Genomic DNA, 23633 nt, shown 5'->3' with positions numbered 1-23633 from the left:
TGTGAACAGGTGCATGAGAAGCGCAGATGTGAAAAAATTTAATTGCTCCTTCTGGAGAATTCAAACCTAAGGAAATGTCACTCTCTTATGAAGCTTATATTCCTGGCTGGGTAACCATGGTTTTGTCACTTGCTAGCAAAGGCTCATTTTGTTTGGTTTATAACATTAAGTATTCATTTCAGAAAAGAAATGTGTGATCTTTAAGGAGCCCTCCTTCCTTCCCACAAATGATTGTCAAAAACTTTAGTTTGGGCACAGTAATAGCTTTTTTCTAAGAATTTTATGATTTGCCTTTATAGTTGTCTGTCTTGCTCATTGGCCTGAAAACTTTCTGCATCTTTAAGATATATCATGTGGCTTCATCCTTGGTCCTGGGGGACATAAAGACAGCCCAAAGATCTACCAGCCCCTGAATGCCTGGTAAATGTTTACTTCTAAATTAACACGGGTTATCATTTATTGAGGTAATAAGCATAGATTACATTTAATGACTTAGCTATTAGATATTATAAACATATTTTACGTTTAGTTGAAGCAAATGTATATGATAATATAATACCCAGATGTATTCAGAAACTGAATTAGAGAGTAAGTTTAAGCCAAATCAAGTGGTGTAGTACAATGCCTTAGCACTTAAATTAAGGGTTTCAGGAAGGTTTCGCAATGACAACATGAACTGCAATATCATACAGCTCATTCATACTATGCATTAGTAATTTATTTATATCTTAGATTCTCTTTTCTTTCTCCCTTAAACTGACTCAGTTATTGCTGATGAATATTGTTTTTCCCTTGACAAGCATTGCAGCATCAAAACTTCGGCTTCTGGAGCTGAGGCGAGTAATCTGTCAGCAAAGAAACCATGACAGCCTGGAATGAAAAAACAAAGAGAAGTGGATCAACATTCGTAACCGTCTGCTTAGGGACCTAAGAAAGGGAAACGCTTTCAGTTTTGCAGGCCTAGTAAAAATGTGTTTTCCCAAGGAAATGATAAGGGAACAGTTCTGAACTGTTGTTTATTTTTATTTATATAAAAAAAGGTCCTGAGGGATCAGGCTGACCCAAATATGTACACAATCAGTGTGCTTATTTGGGCCTTATTCCAGGACTAGTGGGTCAGAGAGTTGAAATGTGATGCTACAGTGGTTGCCCTGATTGGATTCTCTAGTCATAAATTGAAACCCAGGTATTGGCTGATTTTTGAGTAATGTAATCCCTCCTCTCCCAGATCCCTGTGTTTATACTGTGGCTTGGTCTCTTGCAACCTAGAGAAGTTTATGAAAAATCAGATGTAGAGTAATAACAGTGAATCATTTAGGCTAACAAATAATGTCTACTTCTAAATTTTTGTTCTCTTGAAAGATCATTAACTTTATAACCAAGAGTATAGCTTTCCCTTTGGCTCTAAAACACAAATAGAAACCTTTACTTTTATGCTTTTCAAGATTTGCAATAGTGATAATATTGAAAATGTCAGAAACAACAATGATGAACCTTTATTGAGTGCTTACTGGGTACCAGAGAGTATACTAATTGCCTTATTATGTTAATCAATCAAGAAATATTTACCAGTCACTGTGCTAGGTACTCTGGTGAGATACAGAAAAATGTTCATGCATTATCTCATTTAATGCAATGAAATTTTGAGGTGGCTTCTGTCATTGTAACTTATAGATGAAGACACCTAACCCTTGAAACAAGAGAGTGTGGAATTAAGTTAGAACCCAATTTCTCTGACTCCACTCCTAAAAAATTGTTTCACTGCCTCTCAGGTACTTAATCTTACACATATGGATGTCCCCAGGAGTGCAGGCAGATCTTATATTTCAAAAGATATATATATATATATATATATATATATATATATATATAATTTTTTTCAAAGGTGTTTGTGTATATATTTATTATTTGTATGTGTGCATGTGATACCAGGGACTGAACCCAGAGACATTCTATTCTGAGCCACAACCCCAGTCCTATTTTATTTTTTATTTTGAAACAGGGTCTTGCTAAGTTGAGGAGGTCTTTGCTAAATTGCTGAGGCTGTTTACAGATCTAATCCTCCTGTCTCAGTCTCCCAAGTACTGAAATTACAGGCATGAATCACTACTCCCAGCTAAATTTATTAAATTATACTATATGCCAGACCCTTTATTGAATGCTGTATGTGCATCATGCCAATTAATACCTTCTTCTACCATACAAAGTGGTAAGAGAAACTATAAATGGAAGAAACAGAGATATAGGCATTTACCTGAGTGGTGATGGTAAGAGGTAGATGGATCTGTATCTGCCTGTTCCTGGAACTTGATCACTATTCTCAAATATGTTTAATATTTCATTGATTCCTCATGACTTTATGAAGTTGTTTCTACTTTTATCCTCATTTTTCATATGGATAAACTAAGCTTAGTGAAATTAAGGTATTTGTCTAAGATCACAAAGGGAGCCAGATTTTTAACCTAATTTCTAGAGGATATGTTCTAAAACCAATATCCTAGTACTCTCCTAGGTATAATGAAAACTATTATAGACAAGATCATTGTTTTTATTTTAATTTTTTTGTGGGTCTGGGGAAGAAACCCAGAGGCATTCGACCTCTGAGCTACACCCCCTGCCCTATTTTTTATTCTTTATTTTGAAACAGGGTCTCACTAAATTGCAGAGGGCCTCACTAAGTAGCTGAGGCTGTCCGTGAACCGCGATCCTCAGGTCTCAGCCTCCCAAATGCTGGGATTACAAGCGTATGCCACCATGCCCAGCTATAAGATCATTCTTTTTATGAAGGATTTTTTTTATTTTAGTGGGGAGATAGATAACAAACACAAATAAAAAATACAAGCTAAGACCTTAGAAAATACAAATTTGAAGAGGATGAAGGAATCTGGGAGACAATTTAAGAATGGGCAGCCTGAGAAGACCTTACCAAAGGAGTGATATTTAAGATGATGTCTGAATGACAAGAATTAGGAAGGTCAGGATATGAGCATCTACAAGGATTTAAGATTATTTACGGGTTTCTGGGATGATGCCTCAGATTTTGCTTTGTTGTTCATAATCATTGAATATTTCTTTTTAAATTTTTATTGGTGCATATCATTGGATATTTCAAGCTCATTACCAAATAAAAAATTAAAGAGACAACTTGGGGTAGTTTTCCAGATTTAATTAAAAATTAAATACAGGCAGTTAAAAGGGATGTTATATAAACAAGAAGGTTTTTGTTACTGTATGCTCCAAATACTACATGTAATATTTACTTATACTAAAATTACTTAGTATCCACTTATACTAAAAATTATTCATTCTTTATCTGAAATTCAAATTAACTGGCTAGCCTGTATTTTATATGGCCACCATAGCTTGGAGAAAATGAAAGTTTATAAACACTTTTGCAATGGTGTTATGTACTTCAAAGCCATCAGGATTGCAGTGCTTTGAAGTATCAATGTTTGGGTGAGTCCCTTAAGGTTATTTAAGTTTCAAAGTAAAATTTATAGGCAGAGGAAGAAACCTACCTAACTCTTTTGGGAGTCTTACTCCCATTGACGAATACAAAATCAAGCTTTGTGGGAAGGAACAAGTGGTTTTGTTTATAAACAAAGGGATTAAAAAACCTGTGTGTTGTGGAGAGAATGACATGATTACTAGAGTGTTATGAATAGCATTGCAAAAAGAAAATCATCTAGCATGGAGGTCTTAAAAAGCTAGTCTGAGCTGGGCGTGGTGGCGCACGCTTGTAATCCCCGGCTTGGGAGGTGGAGACAGGAGGATCGCGCTGGTTCAGAGCCAGCATCGCTGGTTTAAGAGACCTTGTTTCCAAATTAAAAAAAAATTATATAAAATAGGTCTGGGAGTGTAGCCCAGAGGGAGAAGGGCTTCCAGGAACCCCAGTACCACCAAAAAAAAAAAAAAGTAAAGCAAAACAAAAAAAAAAACCCAAACAAAAAGCTACTATGAATATTGAAGGAGTTCATTTGTGCTTTAAAGTTGCTATAGCCTTAAAGAGCATGCTCCACTTTCTCCTACTTATATCTTACATCAGTCATTATAGATATCATTGTCTCAGATAATGTCTTTCCTTCTTCTATCCTGAATTCAAATGAAGTTAAATGTGTTAAAAATCATTCCTCAGGGTACTGTTTGTTGCCTAGTAGAAACTTTCTGAAAAGATTACATTTTCTGTCTATGCTGTACACTATGGTGGTCACTAGCCAGAGTAGGTATTGAGTACTTAGTATAAGTATTGTGGTTTGTATGACTGAGGAATTGAATACTCAATTTTACTAGAATTTAATTTAACTGTAAATAGCCACATGCACCTAGTAGTTACCTGGGGGCACATGTGGCTATTACCCCTAGGGAAGTTCTAGAGGTAAACAAGTATTTTCCCTTTAGAATTACGTCCTCAGAAAAACTATTACAACAGTGTTGACCCTAAAGGACATTAGAAATTAGTTGCCTAAAAATAATTTTTTTGTCCATAAAATAGGAACCTAGCCTAGATGATCTTTAAGGTCCCATTCTACTTGAAAATTTTATGAGTTGTACAGGCTATATGGGGACTGAATATTATACATTTTCTTTTTAAACTCTCCAGTTCCTATTAGAAGACTAGGTACAGAGTAGATTCTCAAACTATGGCTGCTGAAATGAACTTAAAGGAACTTCCAATTCCCCTATCTCAGATACATGTATCACTATCTTTTCCAGTACCCATGTCAGGCACACTAATTTAATCAGTTATGCTACTTTTCTGTCCCACAATGCAAGCTGACTCAGAATCCTTCTTTGTGTAGGATTCTAAGTAACCTGTTGATGCAATTATGGATTTAAGATTGAAACTCATTTGTCATCTCTAAGGCAAATGAGACTTATCTCAGTCTGCTTATTTAATGGGTGAGGAAACTGGGACCTAGATAGGTATAATACTTATCTAAGATGACACAAATGACTAGTGTTGAAGCCAATTATAGAAATAGTCTCCTTTAGCTGGGTGTGGTGACGCACTCTTGTAATCCCAGTGCTTGGGAGGCTGAGATTGGAGGATTACAAGTTAAAAGCCAGCCTTAGCTACTTAGTGAGGCCCTCTGCAACTTAATGAGACCCTGTTTCAAAATAAAGAATAAAAAATAGGACTGAGAGTGTAGCTTGGAGGTAGAATGCCTTTGGGTTCAATCCCCAGTATTGCCAAAAAAAAAAAAAAATCATCTCCACTCATAGTGGAGTATTCTTTCTACTTTAGACTCTACCTTCATTTTAACATGGTTATGCCTTCTTCTTTTTTAATAGCTCTCTCTCTAATAATAGTGGGCATCTCAGGAGAATGGAGAATAGAGATATGGCTGCAAGACTTAGACAGATAAATACTGGGATGTAACATTTCCACGGTGTAAACATTTCAACTGTGTAAATACATTATGTGTTTAATTTTCAAGTACATTGAATGTAAATATGTTTAATAAGCTCTAAAATTTAGAACTATAGAGCATCTCCATAACTGATATTTTAGAAAGCATTTTTTTAAAGATACTCGGGATGGAAACCCGGGGGCATTATACCTATGAGTGACACCCCCAGCCCTAATTTTTTATTCCTTATTTTTTGAAACAGGGTGTCACTGAGTTGCAAGGGTCCTCACTAAGTAGCTGAGGCTGTCTGTGAACTGCGATCTTCCAGTCTCCATCTCCCGAATGCTGGGATTACAAGCGTTCGCCACCTAGACAGCATTTTTAAAGTTACCCCTGCTGAATTCTGAAGACTATTTTAATAGATTTGGTTGGTTTCTTTTTCTAACCTCAATTGTTCCCTGATGAAAAATAAAGCTTGAGGATTTTTTTTTTGCTATTTCTTTTCCTGAAGTGTATATTTGAAGAGATCCCACTTTCTTTTTTGTCATTTCCATCTTTACTACTCAAAATGTGGTCCACAGGGCAATGACACTTTCATTACCCAGGTGCTCATTAGAAGTGTTGAATGTTAGGCACCACTTTAGAACTACTGAATCCAAATCTTGATTTAACAAGATCTCTAGGTGATTCAAATACACAATAAAACTTCAGATGAACCCATCTAGATAACATGACAATTGCCATTTTGGTCAAAGTTAGTGTCCTGAGGTAGCAAAATGTAAAGATAGAGTAAAAAATATTGTTATTGACTTTGACAAATTTAGGCTTACTATTTAACCTTCCATTGAAAAAGAAGCCAGCCATGATCTGGGTGTGGTGGAGCACACTTGGAATCACAGTATTTGGGAGGCTAAGAGAGGAGGATCCACGTTTGTGGGCAGCCTCAGCTACTTAGTGAGGCTCTCTTCAACTTAATGTGACTGTTTCAAAATAAAGAATAATAAAAATGGATCCGGGCGTGGTGGCACATGCTTGTAATACCAGCATTTGGGAGGCTGAGACCGGAGGATCGCAGTTCGCAGACAGCCTCAGTACTTAGTGAGGCCCTCTGCAACTTATTGAAACCCTATTTCAAAATAAAGAATAAAAAACAGGGCAGGGGATGTAGCTTGGAGGTCAAATGCCCCTAGGTTTCATCCCCAGACCTGCAAAAAAGAAAAAGAAAAAATGGAGCCGGGTGTGGTGGCCCATGCTTGTAATCCCAGAATTTGGGAGGCTAAGACCAGAGGATTGCCATTATTGGACAGCCTCAGTTACTTAGCAAGGCTATTCACAACTCAGTGAGACCCTGTTTCAAAAATTAAAATGACTTAAAAATAGGGCTGGGGGTATAGCTCGGAGGTAGAATGCCCCTGGGTGGTTCCATCCCCAGTACTGAAAAAAAATGGGACTTGGGATGTAGCTTGGTGGTAGAATGTCCCTGGGTTCAATCCCCAGTACCACAAAAAAAAAAAAAAAAAAGAGAGAGAGAGAGAGAGAAGAAAGAAAGAAAGGGTAAAAGAAGCCATGATTGGCTTCTGAGAAGCCATAGTAGAACTTGAACTCCTATTAATCACTGTATCAGATCAACAATGAAGAACTAATAATAATTATAATATTTATAATGTACTAGGCACTATACTAAACACCTTTCATGTATCCATTTAATGTCCACAACCAAGCCTATTATTTCTCATGGATTAGATAAATTATCAGCAAATAGTCATTTCCAGATTGCTTTTCTCTAGTCCAGAAGTTGAAAATTAAAAATTGTATATCCTGACTCCTTTGCAGGTAGGATACAAGCATGTTACTCAGCTGCCACCTACTCAAGACTTGGATGCATAACTGAATAAATAACAAGGAGTATAAGCGATTTTTTGCGACACTGGATCCTCTGTTCCATGGGCAGGTAGAAAGAAGCATGTGTTTCAGATGGGCTAGTTATGGAGTATGGCATTTGGTTTCAAGGGCCTGAGGTACCAGTCTGTGGGTAGCTGTGTCTGGTTTTTTGGTTATAAAAGGTATACAGAGTTGTTGGGCAATATTCCTGTCTGTGTTGTCCCTGGCCATGTAGCATCCAAAAATGATTTACTATATCCTATTTCCTGAGATTCTTACATCTGCTTAATATCTTTTCACAAATTCTTTTCATTTATCTACCTAGAATAGACTTTATTGTTTGCAAGTAAGACCCTGGGTGGTAAAACAATTGAGTTCAGTTAAATCACCAAGAGCTAAAATTAACTTATGGCTTGGACAGATTCTGTTTCCCAGGTATGTTTTCCACTGAAATATTGTAAAGCAGAGGTTTAAGGTTAATATTTCCTAGAATGATCCGAGTGTGGTGACACACGCTTGTAATCCCCGCGTTTGGGAGGCAGAGACAGGAGGATTGCGCAGGTTCAAAGCCAGCCGCGCTGGCTTAAGAGACCCTGTTTCCAAATAAAAATAATATAAAATAGGTCTGGGAGTGTAGCCCAGAGGTGGAAGGGTATCCAGAAACCCCAGTACCACACACAAAAAATATTTCCTAGAATGGCAATGATAAAGATGAAACTAGTGACTTTATCTCAAAGGGACTAATAATGTTTAAGACAAGTTTGGCCATGAATTTTGGAAATGTTAAATACCTAGAACCAAGTGTATCTCTTTGACCTAACTCAGAGAATCAAGTCACAATAAATGATATGAAGAAAAAGAGGAGGAAGGAAATGAAATATTTCATTTGAGTAATCATTTTGTATCAGGTAATTAGGGGCTGCTGTAAGCATAAACAGAGAGATTCCAAAATATGATTACATAATTTATAAAGGTTGGCAGATAATGATGGTTGGTGTTCAGGCTACTAAAAAGTAGTAAGAATTTTGATTAAAGTAGATTTATTTAAAGAGGAACAATTTTACTCCATTAAAATATACTCTTAATACTAATGAGCAATAATGATCTATTATGATATTTCTACAAAAACATATGTCATATGAGCAAGTTGTGGAGTTGGATAATCTTGGTTGCTTATTATTCACCAAAAAGCACAAAAGACCAAGTTGGAATGGCACAGAGGATTCTTTGTCCCTTCATTCCCCATATTTGCTTACCATAATTGTCCACTTTCTGTTTTCTGCCTCTGGGAACACCAGTGATCGTGGAGAATAAAACACTTCATCATCTACTTCTTCTGGCTTTCTGGGCAAGCAGTGTAAAAATGTCCAGTCAGAGGCAGCAACTTTAGCAGTCTAAAAAATAGGAATAAGATCACAATTTTTTTTTTTGTACTGGAGATTGAACCCTGGGGTACTGACCTTCAAGCTACATCCCTAACCCTTTTTATTTTTTATCTTGAAACAGTATCTCACTAAATTGTTGAGGGCCTCACTAGGTTGTTAGGCTAGCCTTGATCCTATAATCTTCCTGTCTCAGTCTCCCAGGCATGCACCAATACACCCAGCTATCAAATCACATTGACTGATTTATGTGGCAGTCATATTTGTCTTCTTCAGTATTTAAAAACATGTGAGGGCCGGGTGTAGTGGCACACGCTTGTAATCTCCGCGCTTAGGAGACTGAGACAGGAGGATAGCACAGGTTCGAAGCCAGCCTCAGCTACTTAGTGAGGCTCTCAGTAACTTAGTGACACCCTGTTTCCAAATAAAGTATAAAATTGGTCTGGGAGTATAAACCGGAGGTAGAAAGCCTCTGGGTTCCACCCCCAGTACTACACACACAAACACACACAAATGTAGGGTCAGCGATGAATGCAAAGGGAGGGATAAAAGGGAAGAGTGGAGGTTTTAGATCAAGGTACCCAGGGAAAAAGTATATAGTATTTTCACCTTATGACATTTTATAATCATTTCTTAAACATTTAGGAGATCATCACTCCAAGTTAAAGCACTAATTTAATTTTCTGATATTCTATGTAGTGAGATAGTAGATACTTCAACAAAGAACTCTACTACTGCAATATGTAGCTGATAGCAAAATCACCAATTATGTCTCTGTATTTTAAAAAGTTGCTTTGGTGCAACAGCATTATATTTTAAGCTTGTCTCCAAATTACAACCTGTAGCACTTGAAGCATACTTTGTCACCAATTAGGACATTTAAAAAAACACTGAGGTTGGAGTGCATTAAACAAGAGTATGAACATTATATTCTAGATATTTCATTCTTAATGCAAATGCACTAGCAGTCACAATTTTCTCCAACAGTTAATTTTTGAAAGTTACATTTTTACATCCATTTCTGTTTTTCTCCTACGGGTTCAAGACTACATTTCTTTGTATTTTCTTACCTTAAAATTATTGCCTTTGCACTAAAATTTTGTTTTTCCTCCACCCTAGCTCTCAGTTCAGAATATTTTGAGTTTCTAAAATACTAGCAAAATGACATAGGAAAAGAGTAACATTTGTACCTGTCATACATCAGTGAAATGATGTCTACAGTGTCAGCACAAAAAAACCACCTAAGATTAGTCAAAGAAGTTATAAGATAAACTGTAGCTAATTTAAAATACTGCCATGAAAATACTTGTAACACATACAGCAAGGTATTATCTATAATGTATAAACAACTCCTATAATCAATTATCAAAAGACAAAAGAACGGATATGATCGTAACTTATAAAAATGAAATGTCCAATAAAAATGAGATTTTTACTTCATTTCAGGCAAATGCAAAATTTTAAGAGTATAAGATGTCATTTTCCTTCAAATTTACAAAAATTAAAAATATAACTAGCATTAAGAATGTTAAGTATGTGGAGAATGAAGTATGATATTCAGCTGTGGGAGTATAAATTGTTCATCCTTGTTTCGTGGGCATTTTAGGAGCATTTCCCATTTTTAAAAAAGTATATCAGGTATCACACAGAAATTCTTCTTTTAAGCATTTATTCTCTAGTAGTATTTGAACAAAGAAATATACAAATGGTGTTTATTTCAGCATCGCTTATGATGGGTATTTTCCAAAATAGTTTAACTTATGAAACATTGAGTGAATTATGGTCCACCCATACTTTGAAATTCTATGCAGTTACTAAAAAGAATGAAAACTATCTAAATGATTAGACAAGGAAAACTAAGATTTATTATGTGGAAAAAGTAAGTCAGAGTTATATGTCTAAGCCAGGCATGGTGGTGCACGCTTGTAATCCCAGCATTTGGGACACTAAGATAGGAGGAATGCAGTTCACAGACGGCCTCAGCTACTTAGTATGGCAACTCAGTGAGACCCTGTTTCAAAATAAATAATAAAAAAATAGGCTAGGGTGTAGCTTGGAGGTAAAATGCCCCCGGATTCCATCCCCAGTACTGCAAAAAATAATTATATGTCTAAAATATAATTTATAAAAAAAACCAATAGTTAGATGTACAGGTATACATATGTAAATGCACAGAAAAGGTCTGCAAAGAGACACACCAAATTGCTAAACAGAGGATACCTCTGGGAACAGTGAATGTAAAAAAAAGTAGGGAAAAGACATTTTTACCTTTTGTTTTTTACACTTTCATTCTATTTGGCATGTAATAATAAGGAACTTGTATTTATGTATTACTTTATCAATAAAATATTTGTTATACTTGCTTTATCACTTTCTCCACCAAAGCAGAATAATTGCACTGCTGATAAAATCTGTTTGGCTCTGACTTTTAGTGTATTCTTCCACAACAGTGGTTCTCAGAGTGTGGCCCCAGAGAAAAGCATTGAATCAGGTAGATATGCAATTCTTGTGTCTCACCCCTGACCTACTGTATCAGAACCCCTGGGGGTGTAACCCAGACAACTGTTTAGGAACAACTCTACCAGGTAGCTCTAATGTCTGCTCAACATTGAGCAGCACTATTTCAGATCTTACTGGAAAGCATCAGATTGAATGAAGGATCCCTGGGGATGCTCTGGAGGGGGCTGGAAAAAATAAACTGGACTTGAGGTCCTTAGAAGTAGAAGCAAGGACTAGCCTGAAAAACATGGGTATGGGCTTTTTCTTAGGTGAAAAATCAGGAGAAGCTACATGGATCAGAATTAGCCTTATGTCTCTAAACATGCAAAGAGAGAAGCATTCTGATGCCTCTACTGCTGTAAAAGGGAAAAGCTTTCTTCTCTTGGCTGCCTGGCTTTCAAATTCCTTGGTCTAGAACAAAAGTGTCTTTCCAAAAGGACACAGATAATCTTTGGGAGAGAGAAATCTCTGGGGGACACACTGAGTCCTTTATGTGATACGAAAGGACAGTCCCTCTCTCCTTAAAATGAATGAGTGATTAGATGGTTCTGGCCTTTATGAATGGAATTAATGAACCTTTAGAGAGGTGTCAATTTGTACCTTCATTGTAACCTGGTAACCTTGGAAAGCTTGGAGCCGCTTTTTCTTCTCCTCCTCTTGTCCCATGCTTATCCAAGTGTCTGTAATTAATACATTGCCTCCACGTGCCGCTTCCAATGGATCATTTGTCAGTGACAGCTTGGTACCATTCTAGCATACATAAGCATGGTGGTTAAACAATGTCGTAGGACAGAGAAAGGCATTAATAGCTTTATATATAAGGAGCATACCTCCTTGGCATACTGCTCTGCCAATTTGGTTATACTGGGATCTGGTTCATAGCCCTGCAGGAAGAATAATTCAACTGTTATTTATGCAGTTGTACTATATATATATTTTTGCATATGAACTATTTTATGAATAACCCATCACCTCTTCCCTTTTAAAAGATGTATCCCAGCTGGGCACTATGGTGCACACTTGTAATTCAAATTCTTGGGAGACTGAGATAGGAGAATTGCAGGTTCAATGCCAGCATGTGGTAACTTAGTGGGTTGAGTCACAGTTTCAAAATATAAAGAGGTGGGGGTGTAGCTTAGAGGCAGAACGCCTATGGCTTCAATTCCCAGTAACACACAGAAAGAAAGAAAGAAAGAAAGAAAGAAAGAAAGAAAGAAAGAAAGAAAGAAAGAAAGAAAAAGAAAAAGAGAGAGAGAGAGAGCCCAACCACGTTAAGTAGAATATAATGTTTATGTCTAGACTTTCATACTTTTATAATACCTTTTGGAATTTAAAAAGGCATCTAAGTGCCCCCATCTTCCTTTAATTATTTCTGACCTATTTAGTCATAAGGATAAACATGGAATATAGTACTTTCTAGCTCTTGGCAGCCCTTCTTCTTGTTCTCCTAATAGCTTAAGAGGATTATATACATAATTGCACAGCCTAATGCATTCTTTGTTTGAGCCTTTCCACATGCTGTTCTCTCTTTTGTCTGAAATGCTTTTCCCCACCCATCCCATGTGGATAACACTTGCAGGTCTAACTTTGAATGATCCCTTTACAGAAAAAGCCTTCCTGTCCTCCCCAGCTACATATCAACACCCCCATACACATTTTATTCTTTTACAGGATGCTTGTTTTGAAATGATATTTACAAAAGTACTCTTTTAAACTAAGGTTTTGTCTTTGCTAAGGTATGCTTTGGTGAGGTAAGCAAGGTACCCAAGGCACAAAACTTCAGGAAGCATTCATTCTTTGGGTTGTACAAACACACACTTAGCATCGTAGGTGTCTTGCTTGTTCACCCTTGTCCCCACTCTGGGCAAGAGAAAATTTTAGGGGCAGTTAAAGCTACCCAAGCCATTCCAGGCCTCTCCTGGTAGCTGCTCCTCAACCCCAGTGCATTCTGCACAAAACAGTGAGAAGTGTTTTCTCCAAGGCTTTTTATGTTTACTACTTGTTTCTTAAGTCAAAGCTGATTAAGAGCATCAAGCCTCTCTGCACTCCCTGCTTCTGTCTCTTTTAATTCTTCTCAAAATCTTGCCTACCCTATGTACATCCTGCCCTTTTCTGCCATTGCAGTCTTTCATCCTTGAGCACCACCCCCTTCCTCCTGGGTGTCTTCATCAGAACCTGTCAGCTCCTCAAAACTCCAACCCAGCCTCACCTCCAGACTTTCTGTATGGAAATTTGTCAGCTCAAACATCTTAGTTCTGTTCACTTTCCTCCAGTATTTGAATTTTCTTGAATTCTTGGCATTTACTCTAAGTTGAATTTTGTAAAGATGCAGTGAGACATTGGGAGAATGACATGATATACTCCTTAGATCCCCCTTCATCATGAATAACCATGCATAAAGGACTTATTTCCCCTAGGTCCTGGGGCCCTGGCAGATGATGGCTTCAGTTGTATGCCCCCTTTGGGCACTGCTGTAGTTGCAGAGAGCTTCCTCACTCAAGGTCACTACCCCTCCAAGGCCTCATACCCAATGAATGATAGACAGGAAGATGTGAAACCCTGACCCCCTCTGCCCAGTTCTGCGTGGCTCCAAATGGCCACCTTAAGTCTAGAATACTCCACAATGGGCTGAGACTGTTGCAGGGACTATGTGCACTCCTATTTCATTCCCTTCCTTCCCATAGTTGTTGATTTCAATGGCACACAGCGATAAACACATTTCATATCTTGCACACTGAACTCTTGAATTCTGCTTTCTAGGAAGCCTGGCCTGTGAGAGGTATGTCCAGGTTTATTCACTTGTAATTGCACTTATTTACACATGATTGTCCACCATAGTTCTTCCATTATAAAATTCTTGAGAAAAGAATCTGCTCAGAGGTTGATTATGATGGCTGCAGACATTTTTAAGTGGTTTTGCCGCTCTAAAATAGACAGACCTGCATTCTGGGCCATTATTTATAAGGGGTTGAGAAAAGTCATTAATTAAGACTTGCTAATTTAATAACTAATGTTGTGAAAGTTGTACTGGTAAATGTAAATGAAGAAACTTGGATATTACCCCAGGTGACTTCTGCCCTAGAAATGTAGCCTTCTCTTTGGAGAGCAGGTTTTGTACTCACTCTGTATAATCATTCTTAGAGAAAGAATCAATAAGTGCTTAGAGAACTAAGAGAGAGGTTTGGAAATTAGAAAATCACCCAACCTTGCAGGCACCAGGGCATGACTTAGAATATAGAGAGGAATCCTTAACTCACATCTCAGCTTTCAATACTAAATCGTTCATTGGCCTTTACATAAATCTTAAAACCAGATGACAAAGGCGACTAACAAATCCAGTTCAGTCTAAATATTCACTTAAAATGTTAAAATCATTAAAATCTATAGTTTCTGTAGCATTTTTACAATAATGGATACATTTATTTTTCTTTAATATGTAAGTTATTCCTACTTGAAGAATGGAGAAATGGATTAGTCATGGCCATGAAACTTTTCAGTGTTTTTTAAAGTTACAATAAATCTACTAGCTTTATCTTTAGAGAAAATAGATCTACTAACGACTGAAGACTTACAGATTGATGGACTGACTTCTACACTATTGGATTTTCCAGAAGATTTTTTAAAACTCTTACTCCCACCAAGATTTAACTGGGTTTTAGTACTCTTTATCATTTAAATGAGTTCTGCATAAGAACAATACTGAAATTACTCTGCGATATTGAAATTTTTTCCTTTGATGTTAATAAAACATCTTTGACAGGCAATAAAATGTTTAAAGCATATATTTCTTCAACAGAATAAAACCTTCCCCAAAGCACCTTATAGCAGGGAGCAATTATTGTTAATGTATGTTTTATCTGTAAAAACTGAATGCAATAATAGTTTGCATTAATACAGAGCTTTTCTTCAAACTAGATTTGTCACAAGAGTGTATGCATCTTTCTCATACAGTGAAGAAAAGCCACTGTAAGCACATGTCATATCTGACCCTTTATTTCAACTCACGCTGAATAAAAAAGAATTATTTGTTGTACGGATCATCTTTCTTTCTTTCTTTCTTTCTTTCTTTCTTTCTTTCTTTCTTTTTTTTTTTTGTGGGTCTGGGGATGGAACCCAGGGGCATTTGACCTCCGAGCTATTTCCTGCCTCATTTTTTTATTCTTTATTTTGAAACAAGGTCTAACTAAATTATGGAGGTCCTCACTAAGTAGCTGAGGCTGTCTGCGAACCGTGATCCTCCGGTCTCAGCCTCCCAAATGTGGGATTACAAGCCTGCACCATCACACTTGGCAGGTTCATATTTCAAAATCAGGAAAATTTGTATATTAGGAGGGCTTCTAGTACATACCATTGCATATGTCTGCCATATCTTCTAGGCAGATACACTTAGCCACATACTGTCCTTAAAAAATCCACCCCCTCAGGATAGGGGTGCAGTTGAGTGGTGAACCCTAGCCTACAAAGGGCTCTGGATTCCATCCCCAGCACCACCAAAAGCAAAAATGTGTTTCAGACTCACTCAACCTAAGGATGTGACGTTATTTGGAAATAGGGTCTTTGCAGATGTTATTAGTTAAGATAATGTTCTCCTGGATGAGAGTGGCCCTAAATTTGATGACTGGGACCCTTACAAGAAGAGGAGTATCTGTACAGAGAGACACACACACCAACCCAGAAAGAAGGTGATGCAGGGATAAATCAGAGTGGTGCGGTAACAAGCCCAGTGACACATGAAACATAGCCCTACCAACACCTTGATTTCAGAGCTCTGGTCTTACATTTCTGTCATTTTAAGCCAACTAGTTTGTGGTAATTTGTTATGGCTATCCTTGAAAACTAAGAGGCATTGACCTAAACTTGTTCAGCAAAAACACTAGGGAGAGTATTTGATATTATTTTCTTTTGGTTGGGTAGGATGTAGGAGATGATGCTGGTGCTCTACCTAGATCCTCTCCGACAATTCTTCTTACAGCTTTTGCTCCCTCCTCCATTCTGTTTGTTAATACCTAGCACTTGAGGCTCTTCTTCTCTCCTGTTACCAGGTTGCTTCTCTTATAAAAATGCCAGGAGATTTAACACTCCACCTCCCTTGATCCCTTTGCTCAATGACTGGTTCAGAAGGATAAAAGTCTACCATCATCACCTCAGAGTGGGACATTCAGATTGGAACAATTCTGAGGCATAACATCATCGCCCACAGCTCATCTGTGGGGATCAGGTTGAAGATACTTTCTGTGAGGCTGAGCCTGACATGAAACTTGAGTGACAAGATTACCCTATTTTGCACAGGACTGCCCCAATTTTTTTTTTTTTTTGCGGGTCTGGGGATGGAACCCAGGGGCATTCGATCTCTGAGCTACACCCCCTGCCCTATTTTTTATTCTTTTATTTTGAAACCGGGTCTCACTGAGTTGCAGAGGGCCTCACTAAGTAGTTGAGGCTGTCCGCAAACCACAATCCTCCGGTCTCAGCCTCCCGAATGCTGGGATTACAAGCGTGCACCACCATGCCCGGGCTCCATTTTTTTTTCCTTCGTGGTACTGGGGATGGAACGCTTCTACCTCCAGGCTACACTCCCAGACCTATTTTATATATATTTTTATTTGGAAACAGGGTCTCTTAAGCCAGCAAAGCTGGCTTCGAACATGAACAATCCTCCTGTCTCTGCCTCCCAAGCGTGGGGATTACAAGCATGCACCACTACGCCTGGGAGGACTGCCCCAATTTTAGCACATAAAATCCCTTATCTCCAGAAACCCCTCAGTCCTGGGAAAACCAAGATGGCTTGTCACTGTAAATGGAACCTTTGAATGGATATTTCCCTTTCCCTGCCCTGATTTGTCTAATTTCCTACCTTTACACAAATCCTCATCAGGGTCTGCTTGTGAAGAACTTGGCTAAGACATTGTTGGGGATGAGGAAGGGGGTGAAAAGTATAGCATGAGAGATTCAAGGATTGTGGAATTTCCTATTGGAAAAATTCAGCCATTAATCTATATTGGTAATTCAAGTACTCAGTGGTTGGCAAATAAACAGTTTAAACTCAATAAACAGAAGCAGAACTGGATGTGATGGTGCATGCTTTTAATCCCAGTACTTGAGAGGTTGAGACAGGAGCACCACGGCCAGCCTCAGCAACTTATTGAGACCCTGCTTCAAAATAAGAAGCAAAATAGGGCTAGGGGTGTAATTTGGAGGTAGAATGTCCCTGGGTTCAACCTCCAGCATAAAAAAAGAAGCAGAAGCAGGGAGGGATTTTTCAATCCACGTATTTATCCAAGGATGCCTTAGTTTCTCAGAGTGAGCCATAGAAGACAATTATTGAAATAGCAGCAAGCACATACTTGTCAGAGACACACTGGTACACAATAATTGTAAATAGTAACCTCTCAGAGAGAGAATCAATTTTTTTATACAAATCAATACTTTGTTTTAGAACTAGTTTCTATCCAGGGAAATTTTTATTTCAAAAGACCCCTGATAGAATGTTACTACCATTGAGAAGCACAATGGAGAAAAAAAATTCAGGAGAGATGGGGTATTCAAAAAGTTCTATGGGAGCTGGGTATGCTGAGTCATGTCTGTAATCTCAGTACTTGGAGGCTGAAACAGGATGACTGTAGGTTCAAGAACAGCCTCAGCAAGTTAGACTTCCATTAACCCAATGAGACTCTGTTTCAAAATAAAATAAAATAGTGATGACTGTATAGCACAGAGGTAGAATGCTCCTGAGTTCAATCCCCAATATAAATAAATAAATAAATTAAAGTTCTGTGAGGATTTTTTGGGGGCAGGTTTGTGTTTGAGTCTCTTAGAGACTTTGATCCTCTTAAAAATCTACTTAACTGTATGGGGCTGGGAGTATTCTTAATATGGGACTCCTCCAACTTCTCTTAGGAGTGATGTATACACTTTTATATTGGTATATTTATTTATGAATTTATGTTATTACACAGGTAAGATATTAACATTTTAAGAAATTCAAACCAAAGCCAGGTATGGTGGCACACACTTGTAATCCCAGCATGTGGGAGGCTGAGAGGCTCAAGACTAGCCTTAGCAGCTTGGCAAGTCCCTCAGCAACTCAGTGAGACCTAGTTAAAAAAATAAAATAGAGCTGGGGGTGTAGTGTGTAAGTATAATGCCCCTGGGTTCAATTACTAGTATCTCTCTCTCTCTCTCTCTCTCTCTCTCTCTCTCTCTCTCTCTCTCAAGAAATTCAAACCATATAAAACAATATTTGGTGAAAATAACATCTTCCTATTTCTGTCTTTGAACCTCCCATTTCTTTGTGGTACTAAAGATTGAACCCAGGGGCATTCTACCTCTGAACTACATCTTCAGCCCTATTTTTTTTATTTGGAAATAGGGTATCACTAAGTTGCTGAGAGCCTCTTTAAGTTGCTGACACTGGCTATGAGCCTGCAGTCCAGTTCTGTCTCAGTCTTCCAAGTACTGGGATTATAGGCATGCACCACCATGCCTCGCTGTATTTCTTCTCTTTAGATGCAAAAAACTATTGCCATTTTTGTACCAAAGGGCTAAATGGGGCTATGAATTCTTTCAAAGTCAGGCTTCCTATACTTTTTATGAGAGATTAGCAGCAGGGTAGGTCATCTTCATAGCATGCGGGACTTAGATTTAAAAAGCCAAAAGGCCCCTAGAGTTGAGGTTTGAAACACTAAGCTGGTGGAGACACCATGACCTTCGCACTGGATTGACATTTTTCTACTAAATTGCAGTGTTAGAAAAATGACAGCATCGTTTTCTTGTGTTGAGAATTCTATGCTGTCTGGTTTTGCTGCTTTCTTCAGCCTGAGTAGTGGTAATGCACAAAAATGCCAGTCCTCATAATGGCCAAGTATCGGGCATTCAAAGGGATAATTCACACATCCTTTTAACACAGACTTTCAGAATGAAAGTCATCAGCCAAGACTAGCTCTTATTACAGATGGAGAATTTGACTCTTAAGAAGCCAGACAGCTACTTAATAATAAGGCTGGTAACATAACCTAAATTTTTAAAATTCTTTAAAATTTATTGGCGCGTTGTAATTGTACATGAGAGATTCATAGTGATACTTTCATATATCCACATAACATTATTTGATCTGTTCCCTTCCCTGTACCTCCTCTTTTCCTCTCTTCCTCCAACCCCTAAACCCTTTCCTTTATTCTACTGGTCTCTTTTCTAATTTTCATGAGATCTCTTTTCTTTTTCCTTTCTAGCTTCCACATATGAGAGAAAACAAGCAGTTCTTGATTTTCTGAGTCTGGCTGATCTCACTTAGCACGATGTTCTCCAGTACCATGCACTTTTCTGCAGATGATGTAATTTTGTACTTCTTTTTGACTGAGTAAAACATCATTGGGTGTCTACCACATTTTCTTTATGCATTCATCTGCTTACAGACGCCCGTGTTGTTTCTATAACTTGGCTATTGTAAATTGTTTTGTTATAAACATGGATATGCGTATCACTGCAGTATTCTGACTTGAATTATTTTGAAAAGATGTAGAGAAATGGGATATCTGGGTCATATAGTGGTTCCATTCTTAGTCTTTTGAAGAATCTCTATGGTGGTTGTACTAATTTACAATAGCACCAACAGTGTATGAGTGTTCCTTTTCTCCTACATCCTACACAAATTTATTATTTGTGTTCTTGATCCATGCAATTCTAACTGGAATTAAGTGGAATCTCAGTGGAGTTTTGACTTTCATTTCCCTAATTGCTAATAATATTGACCATATTTTCATATATTTGTTGGTCATTTGTTTTTCTTATACTTTTATTGGTGCATTGCAATTATGCATCATAGTGAGATTCAAAAGTATTTATTCTTTTTAGAAATATCTATTTGGTTCAATTTCCCACTTGTTGATTAGATTATTGATTTTTGGGTGTTTAGTATGTATTTTGGATATTAATTCTCCATCAGAGGAGTAACTGTCAAATTTTTTCTCCTGTTTTGTTGGATCTCTTTATACTCTTGATTATTTCCTTTGCTGTGCAGAAGCTTTAAAATAATCTCATTAATGATACTCAGGTTTATTTCCTAACCTTTAGGTGTCTTATTGAGGAAGTCTTCTCCTGTGCCTATATGTTGAAAAGCTAGTCCTATGTTTTCTTCCAGTAATTGCAAAAGTTCTGGTCTAATTCCTATGATCCATCTTGAGTTGACTTTTAGATGGGTATCTAGTTTTGTTCTCCATATGAACATCCAGTTTTTCTAGCGCCATTCATTGTAAAGGCTGTCTTTTCTCCAAGGTGACGTAATCTAAATTTTGTGGCCTCATCTATGCTGCCCTTGAATGGAAGAGAACTTTGTTTTTACTAGGTAATTGTATCGTGTTTAAGTTGGAGTTTGTTTTAAAGCAGAAAATTTCCCTACCTTTGGAGTGGCTGCTTGAAGGTGCATCCCAAATTTTGCTGCACTCATCATGATGGAATGCAGGATGTTGTTCCCATCTCCTATCCAACTGAGGGTAAGTCCTTTGAGAGAGCCATAGTGTTCCTAAAAGTCAAGGGATGAAGGAAATTACATCTGGGAGGAAATCCACTTTAGTGCAACAATTACTAGTATTAAAATAAAGTTACTAGTATTAAACAACAATTACTAGTATTAAAATAATTTAATGTGCCGGGCGTGGTGGCGCACACTTGCAATCCCCTCGCTTGGGAGGCAGAGACAGGAGGATTGCGCTGGTTCGAAGCCAGCCTTGCTGGCTTAAGAGACCCTGTTTCCAAATAAAAAAAAAATATAAAAATAGGTCTGGGAGTGTAGCCTGGAGGTAGAAGGGCTTCCAGGAACCCCAGTACCACCAAAAAAACAAAAAACAAACAAACAAAAAATAATAATTTAATGAGCCGGGTGTGGTGGCTCATGCTTGTAATCCCAGCATTTGGGAAGCTGAGACTGGAGGATCACGGTTTGTGGACAGCCTCAGTTACTTAGTGAGGCCCTCCACAACTCAGTGAGACCCTGTTTCAAATAAAGAATAAAAAAATTGGGCAGGGGGTGTATCTCAGATATCAAATGCCTCTGGGTTCTAGCCCCAAACCTGCAAAAAAATATATTTAATGATTTACTGAAATGAATGACCTACTAAAGTTTTGCATTGTACAAAACAACTCAATAACATGAATGTAGAACCAAAAAGCAAAAGTAAAAAGTACTAATATCTTAAACTAAGACATTTTATGATCTTGTAAAGAGACAGATTTTCACACATTTCAAATCTGAATCTCAGTTCTTTCACTCAACAAGTGAGCACCATCAATGTCCAGACATCTTCTGTGGGCCTGGACATATGACAAAGAACAAAGAAAAGCAAAATTATTGCTTTTAATGAGCTTACATTCTTTGTTAAAATACAGGGAAAATACAATGCACCCAAAACACAGTAGCTTGTTGGCTCTGAGCATGTTCCCATTTATATAAAGTCAAAATACATTCCCAACAATACTTTTGTTTATGGATATAGATGTATCTAAAGTATATAAACACATTCATGGAAATTATAAATATGAACATCAGGATAATAACTTCATTGTGAAGTGGAAGTAAGTGAGATCAGGCAGAATTATACAGTAGATTTCAACAGTATCTGTAAAATATTGTTTAAAACAATAAATAATTTTAAAGTAATTGCTCCATCACATTAAGATTTGACAAAATGTGTAATGTGAAATATGGGCATTTGTTTTGTTTTTCTTAAAGTGTCTGTAAATTTCATATATTTTACACATTTATGTATTTATAAAGATAATATTTAAAAGAGAGAAAGGCTAAGAAATTTGGAGGTAGCCAAGCTAAGATATAAATCCAGGTCCATCTGATTTAGATCCCTTCCTCTTGATAAGCTGCTATTTTTTTTATTGAAATCCTACTTTAGTATATTGTATATGAAAGTGTTACTCATAGTGTCCTGCAGGCGACACAATGAGAAACAGAACAGCTCATTTTCTCTCAATGAATTTATAACTTAGTAATGATAACCCCCAGGGAGAAACATTGAATTCCCCAGTATTTATGTAAACCCGCACCCTCAGACAGCAACTTGGTGTCAGACATTATTGTTTCTTCTTTTTTGAATGGCTTTTATACTCATCTCTGAACAGTTTCATTCTGAGTTTAAACTCGCACGTAAATGTGCAGTTTATTCAAATGGGGAGGAAGGTGTGTCTATGCAGTTTGCCCCATCTCCTCAGAATTATCCATAGACTCAGTAACCATTGTTGTTAGCATTTTAAGTGGCAATTACATGTAGATTGTCTGTGACAAACCAAACTAGGTAATTCTTCCAATGTTATTTCAATTCCTGGTTTGAAAGCCTTTGGCTAAACTGGAAACTCAACTCCATAAATTGTACAGGCTCTTAACCTTACGCTTAAGCAACCAGTTTATTAAAATTATAGAAAGTAGCCATTTCCTTCAAAGTGGTTTATTGATTGACTATTTTGAATATTCTAAGCAAACTCAGTGGTCTTCACTCCCAAGCCATCCACTCTGATATATGTAGGAACATGCAAGGCTTAAAAATTCGGTATGTGTCAGCATTCCCCATTCATCCATTGTGTTAAATATGGAGCCAAAAAGAAAAATGGGATTGAAAGAAAAAGGGGCATGAGAGATGCTGAAGGGCGTGGAGACATTCTGAGGGCAGAAATATTGTACAGGCTGTTCTTGTTTGTTTTTATTTGGTACTGGGGATTAAACCCAAGAGAATTCTACCTCTGAGACATACCACATTCCCAGCCCCATTTAATTTTTATTTTGAAACAGGGTCTCACTAAGTTGCTGAGGCTAGCCTTGAACGTGTGATCCTTCTGTCTCAATTTCCCAAGTACTGGCATTACACGCATGTAGCACCAGGTGCGGTGTATAGACCTTTTTAAAACAATGCTCTGTTTTCCTTGGATATGTTATAAGTACACATATACTACAATTCTTTGTCAATTTGTTATTTGAAATAAAACACTATTACTTCGCTGGGCGTGGTGGTTCACGCTTGTAATCCCCATGCTTGGGAGGCAGAGACAGGAGGATCGCACAGGTTCAAAGCCAGTCTCGCTGGCTTAAAAGACCCTGTTTCCAAATGAAAAAATATATAAAATAGGTCTGGCAGTGTAGCCCGGAGGTAGAAGGGTTCTATCCCCAGTACCACCAAAAACAAAAACAAGACAAAAAAAAAAAAAAACACTATTACTTCATACTAGTCAAGAATTATTTGTTGATTTTTATCTTTTGTAAGGGAAAGAAATATACCAACCTGGAGTGTGAGGTAATCAGCCAGGATCTGGATAGGGTGATACAAATCTGACAGTCCATTGACAATTGGGATGGATGCCTCTTTAGCAAGAGTGTCCAGATCTGATTGTTTATACACTCGAGCCAATATTGCATCTGTCATGCTAGATAACACACTGTGGCAAACCAAGAAAAGACACTTTAAGTTAATTATGCTTAACAATGCTTTCTTTTAATATAAGATCCTAAGCAGTAATAAGAAATGCT

The 23633-nt window shown here is 37.5% G+C and overlaps 1 protein-coding gene across 3 annotated transcripts in view; it reads right to left on the bottom strand.

Annotated features, from left to right (window-relative positions):
- Positions 1 to 810: 810 nt before the first annotated feature.
- Positions 811 to 23633, bottom strand: part of OTC (ornithine transcarbamylase) — a gene marked incomplete at both ends in the record, with an annotated part of 57684 nt that continues 34861 nt past the window's right edge. Inside the window, 6 exons of one of the 3 annotated variants that reach the window (XM_080718283.1) lie at positions 811 to 870; positions 8489 to 8626; positions 11714 to 11863; positions 11944 to 11997; positions 20508 to 20630; positions 23389 to 23542. In XM_080718283.1, coding sequence (XP_080574409.1) covers positions 811 to 870; positions 8489 to 8626; positions 11714 to 11863; positions 11944 to 11997; positions 20508 to 20630; positions 23389 to 23542 — 679 coding nt within the window. The remainder of the gene's footprint in view (positions 871 to 8488; positions 8627 to 11713; positions 11864 to 11943; positions 11998 to 20507; positions 20631 to 23388; positions 23543 to 23633) is intronic. The other 2 variants (XM_080718285.1, XM_080718284.1) reach the window with 2 other exon arrangements.

Source organism: Muscardinus avellanarius (assembly GCF_963383645.1).
Source record: "Muscardinus avellanarius genome assembly, chromosome: X".
Lineage (NCBI taxonomy): Eukaryota > Metazoa > Chordata > Mammalia > Rodentia > Gliridae > Muscardinus > Muscardinus avellanarius.
The sequence above is the reverse complement of the archived record's forward strand: the minus strand, read 5'-3'. Positions and strand labels throughout refer to the sequence as shown.